This window comes from Callorhinchus milii, unplaced genomic scaffold, assembly GCF_018977255.1.
Source record: "Callorhinchus milii isolate IMCB2004 unplaced genomic scaffold, IMCB_Cmil_1.0 Scaffold5, whole genome shotgun sequence".
NCBI lineage: Eukaryota > Metazoa > Chordata > Chondrichthyes > Chimaeriformes > Callorhinchidae > Callorhinchus > Callorhinchus milii.
In genome coordinates, this window is record NW_024704746.1 from 68,162,557 (window position 1) to 68,178,797 (window position 16,241).

At 46.4% G+C, this 16,241-nt stretch overlaps 1 protein-coding gene across 9 annotated transcripts; it reads left to right on the plus strand.

Moving 5' to 3' along the window:
• The first annotated feature begins 1,140 nt into the window (after positions 1-1,140).
• LOC103188943 (acyl-coenzyme A thioesterase 4-like) lies at positions 1,141-16,041 on the plus strand. 9 transcript variants are annotated; one of them, XM_042334777.1, is made up of 14 exons: positions 1,215-1,231; positions 2,531-2,682; positions 4,006-4,120; positions 5,507-5,635; positions 6,930-7,139; positions 7,771-7,870; positions 8,526-8,713; positions 9,990-10,165; positions 11,346-11,465; positions 11,947-12,029; positions 13,757-13,850; positions 14,296-14,376; positions 14,856-14,997; positions 15,541-16,041. In XM_042334777.1, the coding sequence occupies exons 3-14, from the start codon at positions 4,108-4,110 to the stop codon at positions 15,672-15,674; spliced, it is 1,470 nt and encodes a 489-aa protein (XP_042190711.1). In that variant the 5' UTR covers positions 1,215-1,231; positions 2,531-2,682; positions 4,006-4,107; the 3' UTR covers positions 15,675-16,041.
• Positions 16,042-16,241: the final 200 nt, after the last annotated feature.

Consider the following 16,241-nt stretch of genomic DNA (forward strand, 5'->3'; position numbering starts at 1 on the left):
TGTATACACTGTGGATATATATCTGTGTGTAAACACTGAGTTCATATATATACAGTCTCTCTGTGTGTAAACACTGTGTATAAATACACTGTGTCTCCGTGTGTAAACACAGTATCTCTGTGTGTAAACACAGTATCTCTGTGTGTAAACACAGTATCTCTGTGTGTAAACACAGTATCTCTGTGTGTATACATAATGTATATACTGTATATACTGTATCACTATGTGTAAACACTGTGTATATATAGATCCACTGTACCTCTGTGTGTAAACATTGCGTATATATACTGTATCTCTGTATGTATACATTGTATCAGTGTGTGTATACACTGTATCTGTGTGTGAAAAGGGGTTGGGGAGGGGGAGGGGTTGGGGGAGGGGGAGGGGTTAGGGGAGGGGTTGGGGAGGGGTTGGGGAGGGGGAGGGGTTGGGGGAGGGGGAGGGGTTAGGGGAGGGGAGGGGTTAGGGGAGGGGTTGGGGGGGGGGGGGGGAGGGGTTGGGGAGGGGAGGGTTAGGGGAGGGGGAGGGGTTGGGGGAGGGGGAGGGGTTGGGGGAGGGGGAGGGGTTGGGGGAGGGGGAGGGGTTGGGGGGGGGAGGGGTTGGGGGAGGGGGAGGGGTTGGGGGAGGGGAGGGTTGGGGGAGGGGGAGGGGTTGGGGGAGGGGAGGGGTTGGGGGAGGGGGAGGGTTGGGGGAGGGGGAGGGGTTGGGGGAGGGGGAGGGGTTGGGGGAGGGGGAGGGGTTGGGGAGGGGGAGGGTTAGGGAGGGGGAGGGGTTGGGGGAGGGGGAGGGGTTGGGGGAGGGGGAGGGTTAGGGGAGGGGGAGGGGTTGGGGGAGGGGGAGGGGTTGGGGAGGGGAGGGGTTGGGAGGGGAGGGGTTGGGGGAGGGGGGGGGGGGGGGGGTTGGGGAGGGGGGGGAGGGGTTGGGGGAGGGGGAGGGGTTGGGGAGGGGAGGGGTTAGGGGAGGGGGAGGGGTTGGGGGTTATGGTGCGATGTTATTGGCTGAGACTCTAAGCCCCGCCTCTGGGCCGCGCATGCGCGCGCGCGTTCTGTTCTGAGTTAATGCGCTGCGCGAGGATCGCAAACCATTTTACTGATTAACTACAGCGACAGTCACTACACCAACAGCGACAGTCACTACACCAACAGCGACAGTCACTACAGTACGTGCTACAGTCACTACAACTACAGTTACTACAGCGACAGTCACGTCAGCGACAGCGACAGTCACTACAGTAAGTGCTACAGTCACTACAGCAACAGCCACAGTAACTATCGGCAGTACAGTAACTATCTACAGTAACAGCTGCAGTAACTATCTACAGTAACTATCTAACAGTAACTATCTACAGTAACTATCGGCAGTAACTATGTGCAGTAACTATGTGCAGTAACTATCGGCAGTAACTATCTACAGTAACAGCTGCAGTAACTATCTGCAGTAACTATCTGCAGTAACTATCGGCAGTAACTATCGGCAGTAACTATCGGCAGTAACTATCGGCAGTAACTATCTGCAGTAACTATTTGCAGTAATTATTTGCAGTAACTATCGGCAGTAACTATCGGCAGTAACTATCGGCAGTAACTATCGGCAGTAACTATCTACAGTAACAGCTGCAGTAACTATCGGCAGTAACTATCGGCAGTAACTATCTACAGTAACTATCTACAGTAACAGCCACAGTAACTATCTACAGTAACAGCCACAGTAACTATCTACAGTAACAGCTGCAGTAACTATCAGCAGTAACTATCTGCAGTAACTATCTGCAGTAACTATCTACAGTAACTACCTGCAGTAACAGCCACAGTAACTATCTACAGTAACTACCTGCAGTAACTATCTACAGTAACAGCCACAGTAACTATCTACAGTAACTACCTGCAGTAACTATCGGCAGTAACAGCTGCAGCGGGTACCCAGCGACAGCACTAACTGAGGGTAACTCGCCACACCAGGTAAATAGCAGCCACTGCAGATAGTGAGTCACAGTGACCAGAAACCCCGGCAGGTAACCAGCACATCACCCGCCCGCCCACCCCAGGAGACCCTCACCAGGACCACCTCCGTCACCAGTAACGAGTGACCACGGCGGCCAGGGCACCGGGACAGCCCAGACAGTCACTACGCTGTATCCCAACAGGTGTAGTGCGGAGCCAGGAGTGTGAAACTCACACAACATCACTAAGTAATAATAACGCCGTTTGATAATAATAATAATAATAATAATAATCCTAAGAACCCTTGGGTTTGCCTGAGTCCAGGGTTGGGGGGTTGGGGCCCATTGTCAGAGGTGAGATGCAGACGAGATGTTTGTGCGTTCAGGTGAATATTTAATATCGATCGACGCTGTTGGAAAAGGGGACGGAGTCCTCTCCAGTTTCCTTCTCGAGAATTAACATTAATTGGTAGTTCGCTCGCATCATGGCTGTTTGCAGGATATTGCTATGTGCCACATTCGCCCTCAAAAACACAGTCTGTTGATAAATAATAATCCTTGCATTTGGCATCCCACCTCTCTTGTCAAAAGGGTATCTCAAAACCTTTCACAGGAGTTTACTGTGAAGTGCAGTTGCTTGTCGCTCCTCAACACGAGGCCAATCGGTGGGACACGGTCGTTGGTGCCCACAGTGTGGAATCCTGCACAGCCGAACGGAAGACTTTGAGGATATTGATTGGAAGGTACAAGGGGAATCCGTCCCAAATTTGATTCTTATCTTACGCTTAATTTCGGGTTTGTGGTAGACACCAATTTCAGCCTGAAGGACCGCGCTGAGAAAGGTGACGGGCACTCATGCTCGTTCCTCTTCAAGGACGGCAAGATCCTAATGTTGTTCACGCTTGTGGCGTACAAGACTTGTGTGCAAACTGTCCTCTGTAGATAGAGCTTCTGGGGATGCAGCAAAGAGGCTTCCTCCGGCCCATTTGTTAAGTCCAGGATCAAGCAGTGAGGCGGATTTATGACAAATGTGGGAAGTGGATGCAGGGAGGGGGGGCTACGGCCTTTACTGACCTTTGTCAGAGCACCCTGGAGGCAGAGATGTCTTTACAGTGGGCATGTATATTTTCCAAGGCCCTCACACGAGGATCTGGATTGAGCAGCCGGTGCTGAGTAAGCCTGGTTCACGGCATTGGACTTGGACCTAGAGAACATCAAGGTGGCTGGCATGTCACATGCTATCCTTATTAGACAAATTAAACAAAGCAAGTTGCAAATTGGAGCAGGTTGTTCTGGGCTGGGCAGTGCCGTGTGGAGGTGAGGCGCTGAGTGACATACTCCGGACTTCTGTTAGGAACCCTGAGGCGAACATTAGAGAATCTGTAGCACAATTCGAAAAAAGCAGTATCTCCTGGTGTCCTGGGCAACAATCCCACAGGCAGAAAAATTAGTCATGACTTTGAACAATGGCAAGATGCTTCGGAAGTGTGTGAGCTCCATGGAAACGCTCCAAGAGGAGATAAGTGAACAAGGATTTACAGTAGTTAGTTGTCTCACTGCTCACCAACTGGTCACTGCAGGATAAGGGGCCTACCCAGCCCCAAAAGGCTGTGTAATTGAGAGCATCGAGGATAATCCCGGTGTGACAGGGTTGAGCTCCGAGCAACAATTAGATATGATTGGACCCATTTACGGGAGAATAATTGGGTGAGTGTTCAGGAAATATGACACTGAGTCAGTGAAAGGGCCTTCTTCATCCAAACCAATCTGAGATATCCTATCTGTGTGAGGCTGCGTTTAAGCTGTTTTTAAGTGGATACCAGGCTCATTGCTAAGTGTGTCAGAGTTCACATTGCAAAAAATATGGGAACAGTACAGTGCTGTGTATGGTTCTGATTGGTTTATGCCCTCGGGGACATTGGCCATCTAATTTTTCTCAGCATAGACTTTGAAATCATTGACAACATTTTTTTCTCTGGTGAAAGATTATCGTCCAGAAAGGAGAGGGCGATGTTCAAAATAGTAGGACTGAGAAGTTATTGTTTTACCCATGTTCACAAACTTAGAGAATGTGATTCCTGAATTCCACTGTTCAGGAGGCATTTCTGAAGAGAGTAGGATTGGAGTCCCGAGGTAGTGTGGAGGACTGGACTGAAAAGGATGGAGCCATGCTGCAGATAAGTGAGGTTTTTTTTGTCAGTCGGATGTTTGACACATGCTTAAGAGTCTCCAACCCAAAACTGAGATCTCCATGTATTCCACCAACACATGGAAATCCCAGAGATACATCGTTGGAATGGAATGCGCTCTCTCTCTCTCTCTCTCTCCCTGTCCCCCTGGAGGGACACAACCTGCTTAGCTACTTCTGGAAATATCAAGCGCAGGTTGACGAGAACCAAAACTTGGGGGGACTCCAGAGTATGAGTTGGGGTAACTGCTGGAGTCTAACCAACTCTAGCTTGCCCATGCTGAGACGAAAGCGCAGTCAAAGAGGAGCACTTTGAGGTGAGCTTCAAAATTGGAGAGCGAGAGAGCGAATTAGAAGGACTCCAGGATGGAGTTTAATTAATAAAACAAATGAATTTTGTGGGTTGAGGAATTGGACAGTGGTACTTTTGCCCCATGGAGGTGAATCACACTGGATGCTGAACTATTTTTATATAATGTGGCCGCACTGTAGGTCAACAGTCTTGACTTGGTTGTAAAAAAATAATAGTTTGAAGCGGTGAAGAGCAGCGCTGAAGTTTGCATTTAGATCTGAATTGTTTTTGGAAGCAAGTGGAACCGATTGAGTTTGCGTAGGAATGCCAGTGGGACCTCACTTGGCTGCCATTTCCATTGTCTCATTGCATGATAAAATGCAGATAGAGAAAGCAGATTGGTTCTCGAGGATCATCCAAGCAAGTGGGGTGGGGCTGAAACCCCAGTGTTTAGTATTATTTTAGTAGTTTCACCCGGTGTCCTGGCCAACAATCCTTCAAGAATTCCAACCCATACCCTTCTATTCCCTTCTGGAGACCTGTAGAGTAGTAATTAGCGCACTCGCCTCACAAGCCAGAGGACCCAGTTCGATTCCCGGGTGCGGCCAAATCTTAGGCAAGTTTCCTTACTGCACACATCTCTGTTTACTTAGCAATAAGTAGGAACTCAGTTATTGGTCGATTGGCGGATCATTTTCCGGGGGTAATAATCCCTTCAAAAAATAATTTGAATAATAATTTGTTCAATCAATTCACAACTGTTTGCGGGACACTGCTGTGCGCAATTGGCTGCCGGGTTTTGTCCACAAAATACACAGTAGATTCTGTGAAGAACTTTGAGACGTCTCAATGATGTGATAAGGCAATCAAATGCAGGAATTACTATTATTATTATTATTATTATTATTATCATTATGTCTCAATTTCCATAAGTTGCACTCATTTCCAAACAGAACATTAAAGCTTTGATTTGTGGGAATTAGAGGAGTGAAGCGCGAGTGGGAGAAATTGATCCGAACCCACTCACGATGGGGTCTGTGGTTCATTTAATGCATACCCACCGACACTACGTTCTTCTCCCAGGTAGTTTGCAAACTTGTGGCCGTCACTCAGAGGACAATGAAGGGCTTTGGGATTTCAAAACTGGTCAGGCTAATAAACGCGTCCCAAAGTAAGAGCAGACTGGTGTTTTCCTTTGAGAGGCAACTCTCTTTAGGTATTGTATATGCATAGTTACTTTCTTTTTCACTGTTGTGTTTAGTCTAACATATTGGATTGCTGAATTTAGTCTAACATGCTGGTGTGAAACTGTTTCCTGGTCTTCATTTGGACTAATAATCCTTTCATTCGATGTAGCGCCTTCTCACGTCAAAAGCAACTCACCGTTTCGCTGTGTGTGTCGTGATTCTGAAGTGTGGTGACTGTATTGTAGGCAAATGTGGCAGCTGGTCCTACAAACAGTCATGAAATGTTTTTTCCTTCTCTCTTCTCTCTAATCACTCTTCTCTCTCTCTCTTCCAAATGACTGATTTGTGAATGTCTACATTGGAAAACAATTCTAAGTGAATTATAGCAGAATGTATTAGTAACTCATTAACATAGTTATTTACCATTATTTTACTCTAACCAGAGGAATTAAGTTTTAAGAGAGAACCATCCAACTGTCATATGCAGACACACTGTCAAAATATAGCACAGTGTGGTGAGCTGATGGTGAGCTTGTGCTGGGTTCGGGTTGGATTAAACGAATAGTGCTGTGGGATATTTAACATCCATCTGAACAGACACACACCAGAGTTAATGAGATAACAATACATTAAGCTTAACCACTCATTCGTTTTGTTTACTGTTTTCCATTACTCTCCAAGAAATTGTACTCCAAGGTGTTGGAATGAACCATTGCCTCCCAGCTTCGCTCTTCCTTTCCAAACATGAAGCCCTCCAATCCAGAGTCTCTCCAGCTCTCTCGAACTCCTCCTGGAGTCCCTCTGACTCCACTTTGAGAGATGCCTTTACGTGGTTCGAGGCCTGTTTTAAGACCTAACTCTTTGACTGCGCCTTCAGCCATCATCCCCCCTCCCTTCCCATCCCCAAAGGGTTAGGTCTTAAAACAGGCCTCAAGTGTCAAGCCAGCAGCGTGCAGAGCTTTGAGAGATCTTCCGATGTTAAAGACACTATGTATTATAAATTGTATACTGGCGCACACAATTAAGTTTGCCACATAAACTTATCTTATTTAAAACTTATCTGCCTTTTCCTGCAGTCCTCCTCCCTGCAGCACATCATTGGTAGGGGAGCTTTCAGCCACTTTTCCCCATTCTCTGAAACCCCTTTAAGTCCCTCTGCCTCATTTCCTCCCTTTCTGGTGTGTCAAAACCATCTATAACCCTCCGCTCATCCTAACTGCTTCAATCTTGCGCGCTGATGGGGCTCCATTACTGTAAAGCACTTTGAGATGCTCCACGTGAAAGGTGCTCTGTAACTGCAACTTGTTGTTGTTGTTGTTGTAGGTATTATGAGCAGAAGGCGCCTTTACAGCGTGGCACCTATAATCAAAGTGGAGCCAACCAGAGGACTGATGGATGAACTAATGAAGATGGAAGTTTCGCATTTAGTCCCCAATCAGCCCGTCACATTGCACTCGAGGCTGGAGTCTGATGATTCTTTCTTTTGGGAAGCATACGCTCACTACGTCAGCGATGCGGAGGGCACTGTCAAAGGTTTGTCCAGTGTTACTGGGGCACCGGTTCTCAGCTCCTAGATTCCACAGAACCGTCAAAATGTAGAACCATCGTGATGCAGTAAAATGTCACTCGATGTGTTTTTCTTCCGGTGCTCGCTCCTCCAAGACTTTCCTCTTCCTCCCACTCCCCCTACTCTGCAGCCCTCTGGATTCCAACCTCCACCTCTGGTACAACCCTTATCTGTCCAGTGTCATGGGATGTCCTTCTGAAGTGAAAGGTGCTATATAAACGTAATGTTGTTGATGGGTGAGGTGAAGGGACTCTGGGATGAAGTTCCAGAGGATGGCAAAGAGGCTGAAGGCCCGACTACCGATGGTGGGATGGGCAGGGCAGGGGATATGAAGCAGGCTAGTGCCCGCCGAGCAAAGGGAGTGGGCAGGATGGTAAGGTTTTAGAAGCTCACAGAGGTAGATAGAGCAAGACCGTGAGTGTCAAGCCCATTGGTGGGGGGAGGGTAGGAGTTTGTGGTTGGGGTTATCTAATCTCAGATGTTTTGAAGCTTGTGTGAAGTATGTGTGTGTGTGTGTGTGTGTGTGTTGCTTGTATCAGTGCCGGGTTTAGCCCAGTTGGAATGAGCAGTTGGTGATGTCTCCTCTGATGTTCACAGTCACCAGAGACGTGTCAGTCGGAGGAACTTACACCGGTCGGGAACCAATGGGCCTGATTTGGAGTATGACAGCTGCTCCCGGGACCCAGCATGGAATGAGGTACCCTTGTTTTTCAATGCATTTCTCTCCCACCTTGTTCAATAAAAGTATTGTCGGATTGCCTGGGTCAGAAGTAATCTTGACACTGGGTCAGAATTTTTGGGTTCCAGTCCCAAGTAGGATAATGTCTCTTTCAAGTAAATGCTTGAATAGAAAATGCCACATCGGCTTCACGCACATTTGAATTTAATTTAAATGCAGCTTAAAAAAAAAAGCATTTCTTTTTTGGTGGAGTCCTGCAGCGAGGTGGTTAGAGCACTCGCCTCGCAAGTGAGAGGACCCGGGTTCGATTCCTGGGCAAAGCGAATCATTCGGCAAGTTTCCTTACTCCACACACACGCCTCTGTTTACCCGGCAGTAAGTAGGAACCCGGTTGTTAGTCGATTGGGGGATCACTTTTCCAGGGATAATAATCCCTTCAAAAAAAATAATAATCTGGTCACTCAATCTGGTTACGACTGTTGGTGGGACACTGCTGTGCGTAACTGGCTGCCCACAAAATATACAGTCACTGCACTTTACAGTGTAATCTGTGAAGCGCTTTGAGACGTCTCAAAGACGTGATAAGGCACTGTATCAAATGTAAAAGGATTATTATAATTTGCATCTGCAAGATGACAGAACATTTGCATCCATTTCTGAACCCACGTTTTAGGCTCCGGAAGATTGATGTGACTAAGCCATACCTGGTAAACATCTCTCTGTATGATGGGCACCTTTCCCATGGTTTTGAAGCGAAGGCAGAACTGGCGTCTGTTGTAGTGGAACGTTCATATATAGCTCCAGGCGTCACCAGGTCAGAGCTGGAAGGGCAAGTTGTTGGAACATTGTTCCTTCCACCAGGTAATGGTCTTATTTCAGGTAATGTGTCAGTGTTAGCACTCTCACCTCTGAGTCAGAAGGTTGTTGGTTCAAGCCCCCTCCACATCTGGACTTGGAATCACACAGTCTAATCTGACGCTCCAATGCAGCTCTGTGGCGGGGGCGGGGGCGGAGAGGGACGGTGTAGGGGTGTTGCATTGTCATAGATGCCGTCCTTCAGATGAGATGTTAAATCAGGGTCCCATCTGCCTGCTCAGGTGGATGTTAAAGATCCCGCGGTGCTGTTCGAAAAGAGAACTGAGTTTCTGTCTTTCTCCCGGTGTCCTGGCCAACAATCCCCAACTAAAATTAGGCAATCACTCCATGGCTGTGTGCAACTGGCTGCTGCGTTTCACCCACTAAATACAGTCACCCTATTTTACAGTGTATCCTATAAACAACTTTGAAACGTCTCGATGACGTGATGAGACGCTATATCAAACGCATGGATTATTAGTATTATTATTATGTCAAAACGCAGCAAGGCCCTTCACTGGGAATTGTTGGCGTAGTGACTGTGCATTTGTAGGCAAGCGAGGCAGGCGTTTTGCGCTCAGCAAGAACTCACAAACAGCCATGAACCACTCCCTTTACTGCACCAATCCTGACCTGCTTCCTGCCCTCGGCTAGCTCTGCCGCACAGTCAGAGGGCAAGCTTGCAGCCACCTCACCTCCTCGCTTTGGGAACTCTTCCATAAGCCCTTTGCCTCCCCTCCCCTCCCTCTTCAAAACCCATCTAAAAACAACTGAACCTTCAAACATTCCCTCCCCATTGCCCTTCCAGCTTCGGGTTTTTTTTTTGTAAATTACTTTTGTCATATTCTCTCCAGGTGTAGAGCACTCAAAGTGCAAATAGTTTTCATTTCTAATTAATTTCATTCTGTGGGAACACTTTCAGACGTTTCATTTACGTGAAAGTCTCCGTATCAACATAAATTGTTGCTCTATTGCGAAATATCCCATTGATATGTCAGCAAAGTCTAGCAAATGTTAGTGTGTGAATTGTGTGTAATTAATTTAAGGGTTTAAGTAATCTCTTGAGTTTCTGTCAGTTGTCTCTGTAGTACAGACATTAAGAAGTGTTCTCTATTGGCTCCAGATATTCTGCCAGGAATAGTCTATTTCTAATCATCTCAAAGATTTCTTCCACTGTGTTTTACCAGAGTTCAACGGGATTTAAAACAGTAAACTGTGTTATGATAGCCTCGCTCTTCTACTGAACGCTGGTTTTGTACCTTCCCTTTTTATCTCTCTGCAGGTCCGGGACCCTTCCCTGCCGTCCTAGATATGTGGGGTGGTGGAGGGGGTCTTGTGGAATATCGTGCTTCTCTGCTGGCCTCCCGAGGGTTTGTCACGTTGGCGCTGGTTTACATGGCACACAAGGATTTGCCAGAGAAGAAGCAGTCTTTCAGCTTAAACCCTAAGTACTTTGAGGTAACGCTTTTTAAGGGAGTTCAAATGTTTTTCTACACATGGGTGAGACGGGCACGGGGGAATGCGATGGGTTAGGGTGGAGTGGGATGAGGTCAGGGAAGCCATTAATGATTTCAGGGCCACGATGATTGTTTTAATCCTTCCATTCTGAGATATATCAGAGTGGAGTCCCTGTAGCTCAGTGGTTAGAGCACTCGCCTCGCAAGTGAGAGGACCTGTGTTTGATTCCTGGCTGCGCAAAACATTAGGCAAGTTTCCTTACTCCACACACATGCCTCTCTTTACCAGCAGTAAGTAGGACCATAGTTGTGAGTCGATTGGCGGATTGCTATCCGGGTGTAATAATCCGTTCAAAACAAAAATAAATTTAACAAAATAATAATTTGGTCACTCAATCCACGACTGTTTATGGAATACTGCTGTACGCAAATTGTCCGCCGCGTTTCGCCCACAAAATATGCAGTCAATTCACTTTACAGTATATTCTGTGAAGAGCTTTGAGATGTCTCGATGTTGTGAATAGGCTCTGTATCAGATGCAAGGATTGCAATTATTATTCGATAATTATTATCTATATCTATAACTATAATCGTAGTAGGTAATTATTTGGGGAGGACAAGTTTGCAGGGCAATGGGGAGAGCACGGGAATGGGATTGATTTGGAAGCTTTTTTCAAAGAGCTGGCATTGACACGATGGGCCAAACGTCCTCCTTCTGTGCTACATAAGTCTATGATTCTATGATTATTATCTCTCTTCCTGTATCTCGGGTGTGTTTGATGTCTCAGCCCAAACTAACCTTTCTAGTGCAGCACTGGGTGGGTGGGGAGCAGAGAGAGTTGTGTTGTCAGCTGTGTCATGCCTTCAGGTAAGACGTTAAACTGAGATCCTGTCTACACCTGTTCAGGTGAATTTCTTTCCACTATTGGAATAAAGAAGAGTTTCTCTCTCTCAGATTCCTGGCAAACAATTCCCCAGACAAAATGACTCAATCGCTTTGTGGCTTTCCCTACAGAAAACATTGCCGTGTGGCAGCAATCACAGTGAAGTACTTTCCTTGTGTTACGCTGCTTTTAAAGTTCTTTCATAACAATAATAAACCTTGCATTTGATGTAGCGCCTTATCATATCTTTGAGCTGTCTCAAAGCGCTTGGTGTAAGTGGTTGTTAATGTTTTACAGGATGCTTTCAATACCCTGAACAACCATCCCAAAGTGGCCAGAGGCCATGTTGCCATTTTGGGGCTCTCATATGGAGTTAGTCTAGCACTCTACATGGCAACGGAGATCAAAAATATCAACGTAAGTTCACCTTGTTTTTGGTCTGTTTACCGCTTTGAGACAGTTGAACGTTCCAGGAGTTGAGAAGGGATTGATTTCTATCTGCCACTCTGCCGCCCACACCGCTTGCTGGTTTGATACTTTCTGCCAGAATCATAGAGTCTTACAGCACAAAAGGACTCTTTAAAAACGTTGGGATCGGGCCGTGCGACAACAACAAATGACATTTACACAATGTCTTTCACGTCGGGAGGACGTTCAAGGCGCTGGACAGTCAGGGATTTGGACCCGAGCAAGGGGGTTGGGATCAGAAGGGGTGTAGGCCAGGGCGGGTGGGGGTAGGAGGGTGGCCAAAGTCGCGGTCAAAGAGATGGACCTTGAAGGAGGTAAGCGAGGGGGTGTGGCAAAGCAACTGTGGGATGGAGTTCCAAAGGGTGAGGGAAGAGAGGATGAAGGTCCATGTAGTTGAGTCTCTAATATGCCTGTGCATTCTTTCTCTCAGCCCAGTTGTCTAGTGTGCATTAGTGGAAGCCACGTCTTGCTCAACAAGAAAGAATCTGAGGATATGTTTGGCAATTTCCTCATGTAAGTTGTTTTTATGGTGTAAGGCAGCAGCCCTTTCTGTGTGATGCATGTCAAATTAACGTCATGTCGTTATAAGAAGGATAGCACAGTGTTGGAAAGAGTACAGAATAGGTTTACTTGGATAATATCTGACATATTATTGCTATCAGGAACAAAACAGCCAATTAGGCTTGTTTTTGTGAAAATAAACAGCTTAATTTTTAAGTTAAACTTGCTAAAACTTGTGCTTTTCCCCTTTTGAAGACTTTTCTTGCAAAGTTTGTAAACCACTAACCTAACTGGCCACTCCGTTACCTACAGCAGGCAACACATAATATTTTTGGGCTAGTATTTGGTGGACTTTGGGCTATAAACATATTTTAATTTCTGAGCACACTGATCAGGATCTGAATATGTTAAGCCTTTCTTCGCTAGAGAACAGATGTTTTAGAGAGGACCTAATAGAGGTGTTTATAATTATAAAACAGTTTGATGAGATTGGCATAAGTTGGCTGTTTCTGCTTGTTGGGGAGTCCGCAACTGGGGGACAATAGTATATGATAGTGACTCGAGGATGTAAAAAATAATTTACAAGGAATTTCACAGAGGAGAGTGAGACTGTGGAACTCGTTGCCTGAAACATGGTTACAGCACTCATCTCATTAGGCAAGTTTCCTTGCTCCACACGCCTCTGTTTACCTAGCAGAAGGTAGGAACCCGGTTGTTAGTCGATTGGTGAATCGCTTTTTCAGGGATAATAATAAAAAAAATAATTTGGTCACTCAATCCACGACTGTTTGTGGGACGCTGCTGTGTGCAATTGGATGCTGTGTTTTGCCAACAAAATATATAGTCAATTCACTTTACAGTATATTCTGGGAAGCGCTTTGAGATGTCTTAAAGATGTGATAAGACGCTGTATCAAATGCAAGGATTATTGTTATTATTATGCGTGGGTCAATCACCCGGATGGCCAAAAAAATCAATCGTTTGACCCTTTATTTTCTGTTGCCAGAGAAGGCACTCTTGCATTGCACTACAAGAGTAAACAACAACATTTCATTTGTACAGCGCCTTTCACGTCAGGAGGACACCCCAAGGCCTGGACAGCGAACAGCATTTCAGATCCGAGCTGGGGGTCAGGGAGGGGGAGGGGAGGGGAAGGGGCGCGGCCGATGGAATGGTCGAAGAGGAAGGTTTTGAGGTGGGACTTGAAGGAGGCTACGGAGGCGGAGGGGGTGGAATTCCAGCGGTTGGGGGCAGAATGGCTGAAGGCTCTCCTGCCAATGGTGGGGTGGGTGGGTCGGGGAACGTGGAGCAGCCGGAGCCGGCTGAGCGGAGTGAGCGGGCGGGTTGGTAGGGGGTCAGCAGGTCGCAGAGGTAGGGTAGGGTGAGGCCATGGAAGGCTTAGTAGGTGAGGACCAGGCTCTGTGTTAATGCTAGCACAGTAACTACCTATACAGCAAAACAGGACTGTATGGTCTGGGTGAGTTTTTGTAGCCAATATGATGTTATATTCGACTAACAGCTTGGTTCCCACTTACTGCTGGTAAACAGAAGCGTGTGGAATAAGGAAACGTGCCTAAGGTTTCGCCCTGCCCGGGGAATTGAACCTGCAAAGCGAGTGCTCTAACCACTACAGTCCGTGATGTATGGGAAATGTGTATTTATGGTTTTCATTGTCTGCCTACTGACTGATTGTTCTCTCTCACTCTCTTTCTCCCCCGCACCCCCCTTCCCAATTCTAGTAAAAAAGATCGGATTAAGTTGGCGGACAGCGGAGCAATGATCTGGAGAAATATTGCCTTACCAATAACAGACAATCCAGAGCATGTTGTGGAGGTAGAGTGATCTACTTGTGTGGGATATTCACATGTTCAGACCTATATTATAGCATCCCTTCTATGTGGAAAAAAATAGGGGCAGGTTCAAGGCAGTGGATTGGCTCAGTAGGTTGCACTCTCACCTCTTGAGTTTGAAAGACGTGGCAACGTAAGGTCTCTCACTCCAGTGCAATGCTGGGGGGCAGCACTGCATTTGTCTTTTTAGGTGAGATGTTAAACTGTCTCCTGGTTTCCTGGCCAACAATCCCCAGATAAAATAAAATTGGTCGCCAACTTCATAGCTGTTCATGGGACATTGCTCCGTGCAAATTGGCTGCTGGGTTTGCCTACAGCATACACTTTACAGAAATAGGCAGAGAAGAACTCTCAGATGTTTTTACTTGATGTAAGGACACTATCTAGTTTTTACTGTTAAACTTCTTCCTGAATCATTCGGTTGTCAGGTTGCCAAAATCAGATGCCCTTTGATGTTGATTGTGGGGGAAGATGATCAGAACTGGCCTGTCCCGGAAGCAACTGTTGAAGTAAGTTCATTGATCCTCAGTGTGGGATGGGATAGTAATCCAGTGGTAGCTCTCTCTCTCTCTTGTCTCTGAGTCAGAAGATGTGGGTTTAAGCTATCAGAACTTGGAATCACACAGTCTAAGCTGATGCCCAAATGCCGCGCTGGGGGGTGTTGCATTGTCAGAGACGCCATCCTTCGGATGAGATGTTAAACCTCACTCCCTGTCTTCCCGTTCAGGTGATTGTTCAAATAGCACTATTTGAAAAGAGAAGCAAGCTTCTCTTTCCTGGTGTCCTGGCCAACAATCCCCCAAATAAAATTGTCCGCTCAAACCACGACTGTTTGTGGGACACTCTTGTGCGCGAATTGGCTGCTGCGTTTCGTCCACCGTAAGTCCACTTTGCAACATATTCTGAGAAGTGCTTTGAGATGGTCTCAACATCGTGATAAGGGTACTATGTCAAACACAAGGATTATTATTATTATTATTTCTTTCAGATCACCAAGTTAATGAAGACTGCAAAAAATGCTCACTTGCTCACGGTACTCTCCTACCCTGGAGCCGGACATCTTATTGAGCCTCCATATAGCCCGCATTGCAGGGAATCCAAGTTCAAAATCAACTCCACCCAGCAAAGAGGTCAGATGGAAATCAGGACTGCAAACATTTACACACGGACTGGGCTCGCAACAGTGGAGTCTAGTAGCTTAGTGGTTAGAGCACTCGCCTCGCAAGCGATCGTTTGACTCCAAGGCAGGGTGAACGTTGGCCAAGTTTCCTTACTCCACACACCTCTGTAAACCTAGCAGCAAGTAGGAACCCAGTTTTTAGTCAATTGGTGGATCTCTTTCCGGGGATAATAATCCCTTTTTTAAAAAATAATAATGTGGTCACTCAATCCATGGCTGCTGTGCACGATTGGCTGCTGCATTTCGCCTACAAAATACAGTCACTACACTTTACAATATATCCTATGAAGTGCTTTGAGACATCTGAATGATGTGATAAGGCACTATATCATATACAAAGATTATTATTATTATAAGTTAAGGCATTAAAAGAAGAGCAATTTTTCAGCAAAGAAAGAGCGAGCTCCTGGTCCACTACTGGCACCTGTGCCCACCACACCATGAGGGCTTTCCTCCTCAGCACTTGTTTTACACTCGCCTTTTGTTTTTGCAGTGATCCTGTTGTGGGGAGGAGATACCAAAGCTCATTCCTATGCACAGGAGGACTCCTGGAGAAAGATCTTGGCCTATCTGGAGAAGCACACCGTTCTCAGACACCAAACTTCGGCAGCCCAGTGCAAACTTTAAAATGAATGAGAAATGAAACTGGAAATGCACGAGCAGGTGAAGGAGAGCAGGTTCCTGTCCCCTGTGTCGTCATGCACATGCTGATCAGCCTGAATCTATCATGAACAGTGAGAGAAAAGATTTGTGTCCTGATTACTGTGGCTTAATTCTCCCCAGGATTAACACTATTTTTTCTCTCCACACACCATTTGGCCCCAGGTGTTTTTAGCTGATTTACCCTACCTCTTCAATGCCTTTAACTACCTGGTTAGTTTGGTGCATCAGACATTTGTTTCGTGGGTTCAGGTTATCAATATCTAAACTGAAATGCTGAAATGTTTCCTATTGAGGTTTTCAGACCCCAATTAAATGCACACGTGTCAGGTTGGCTCTGTCTCCGCCTCTGTCGTTGTTAGGTTCAAGCCCCAAATTGAGCCTTTGAGCTGACAATCCAGCCAGGCCCGAGGAGGAGTGCTACATGTCGCAGGCACCAAGCTTTGAAATCAAACCAACCTCTTGTCAACCTTGGCAGATTGCTTTCTAGGGGTAATAATCCCTTTTTTAAAAAAAAATTATTTGGTCACTCAA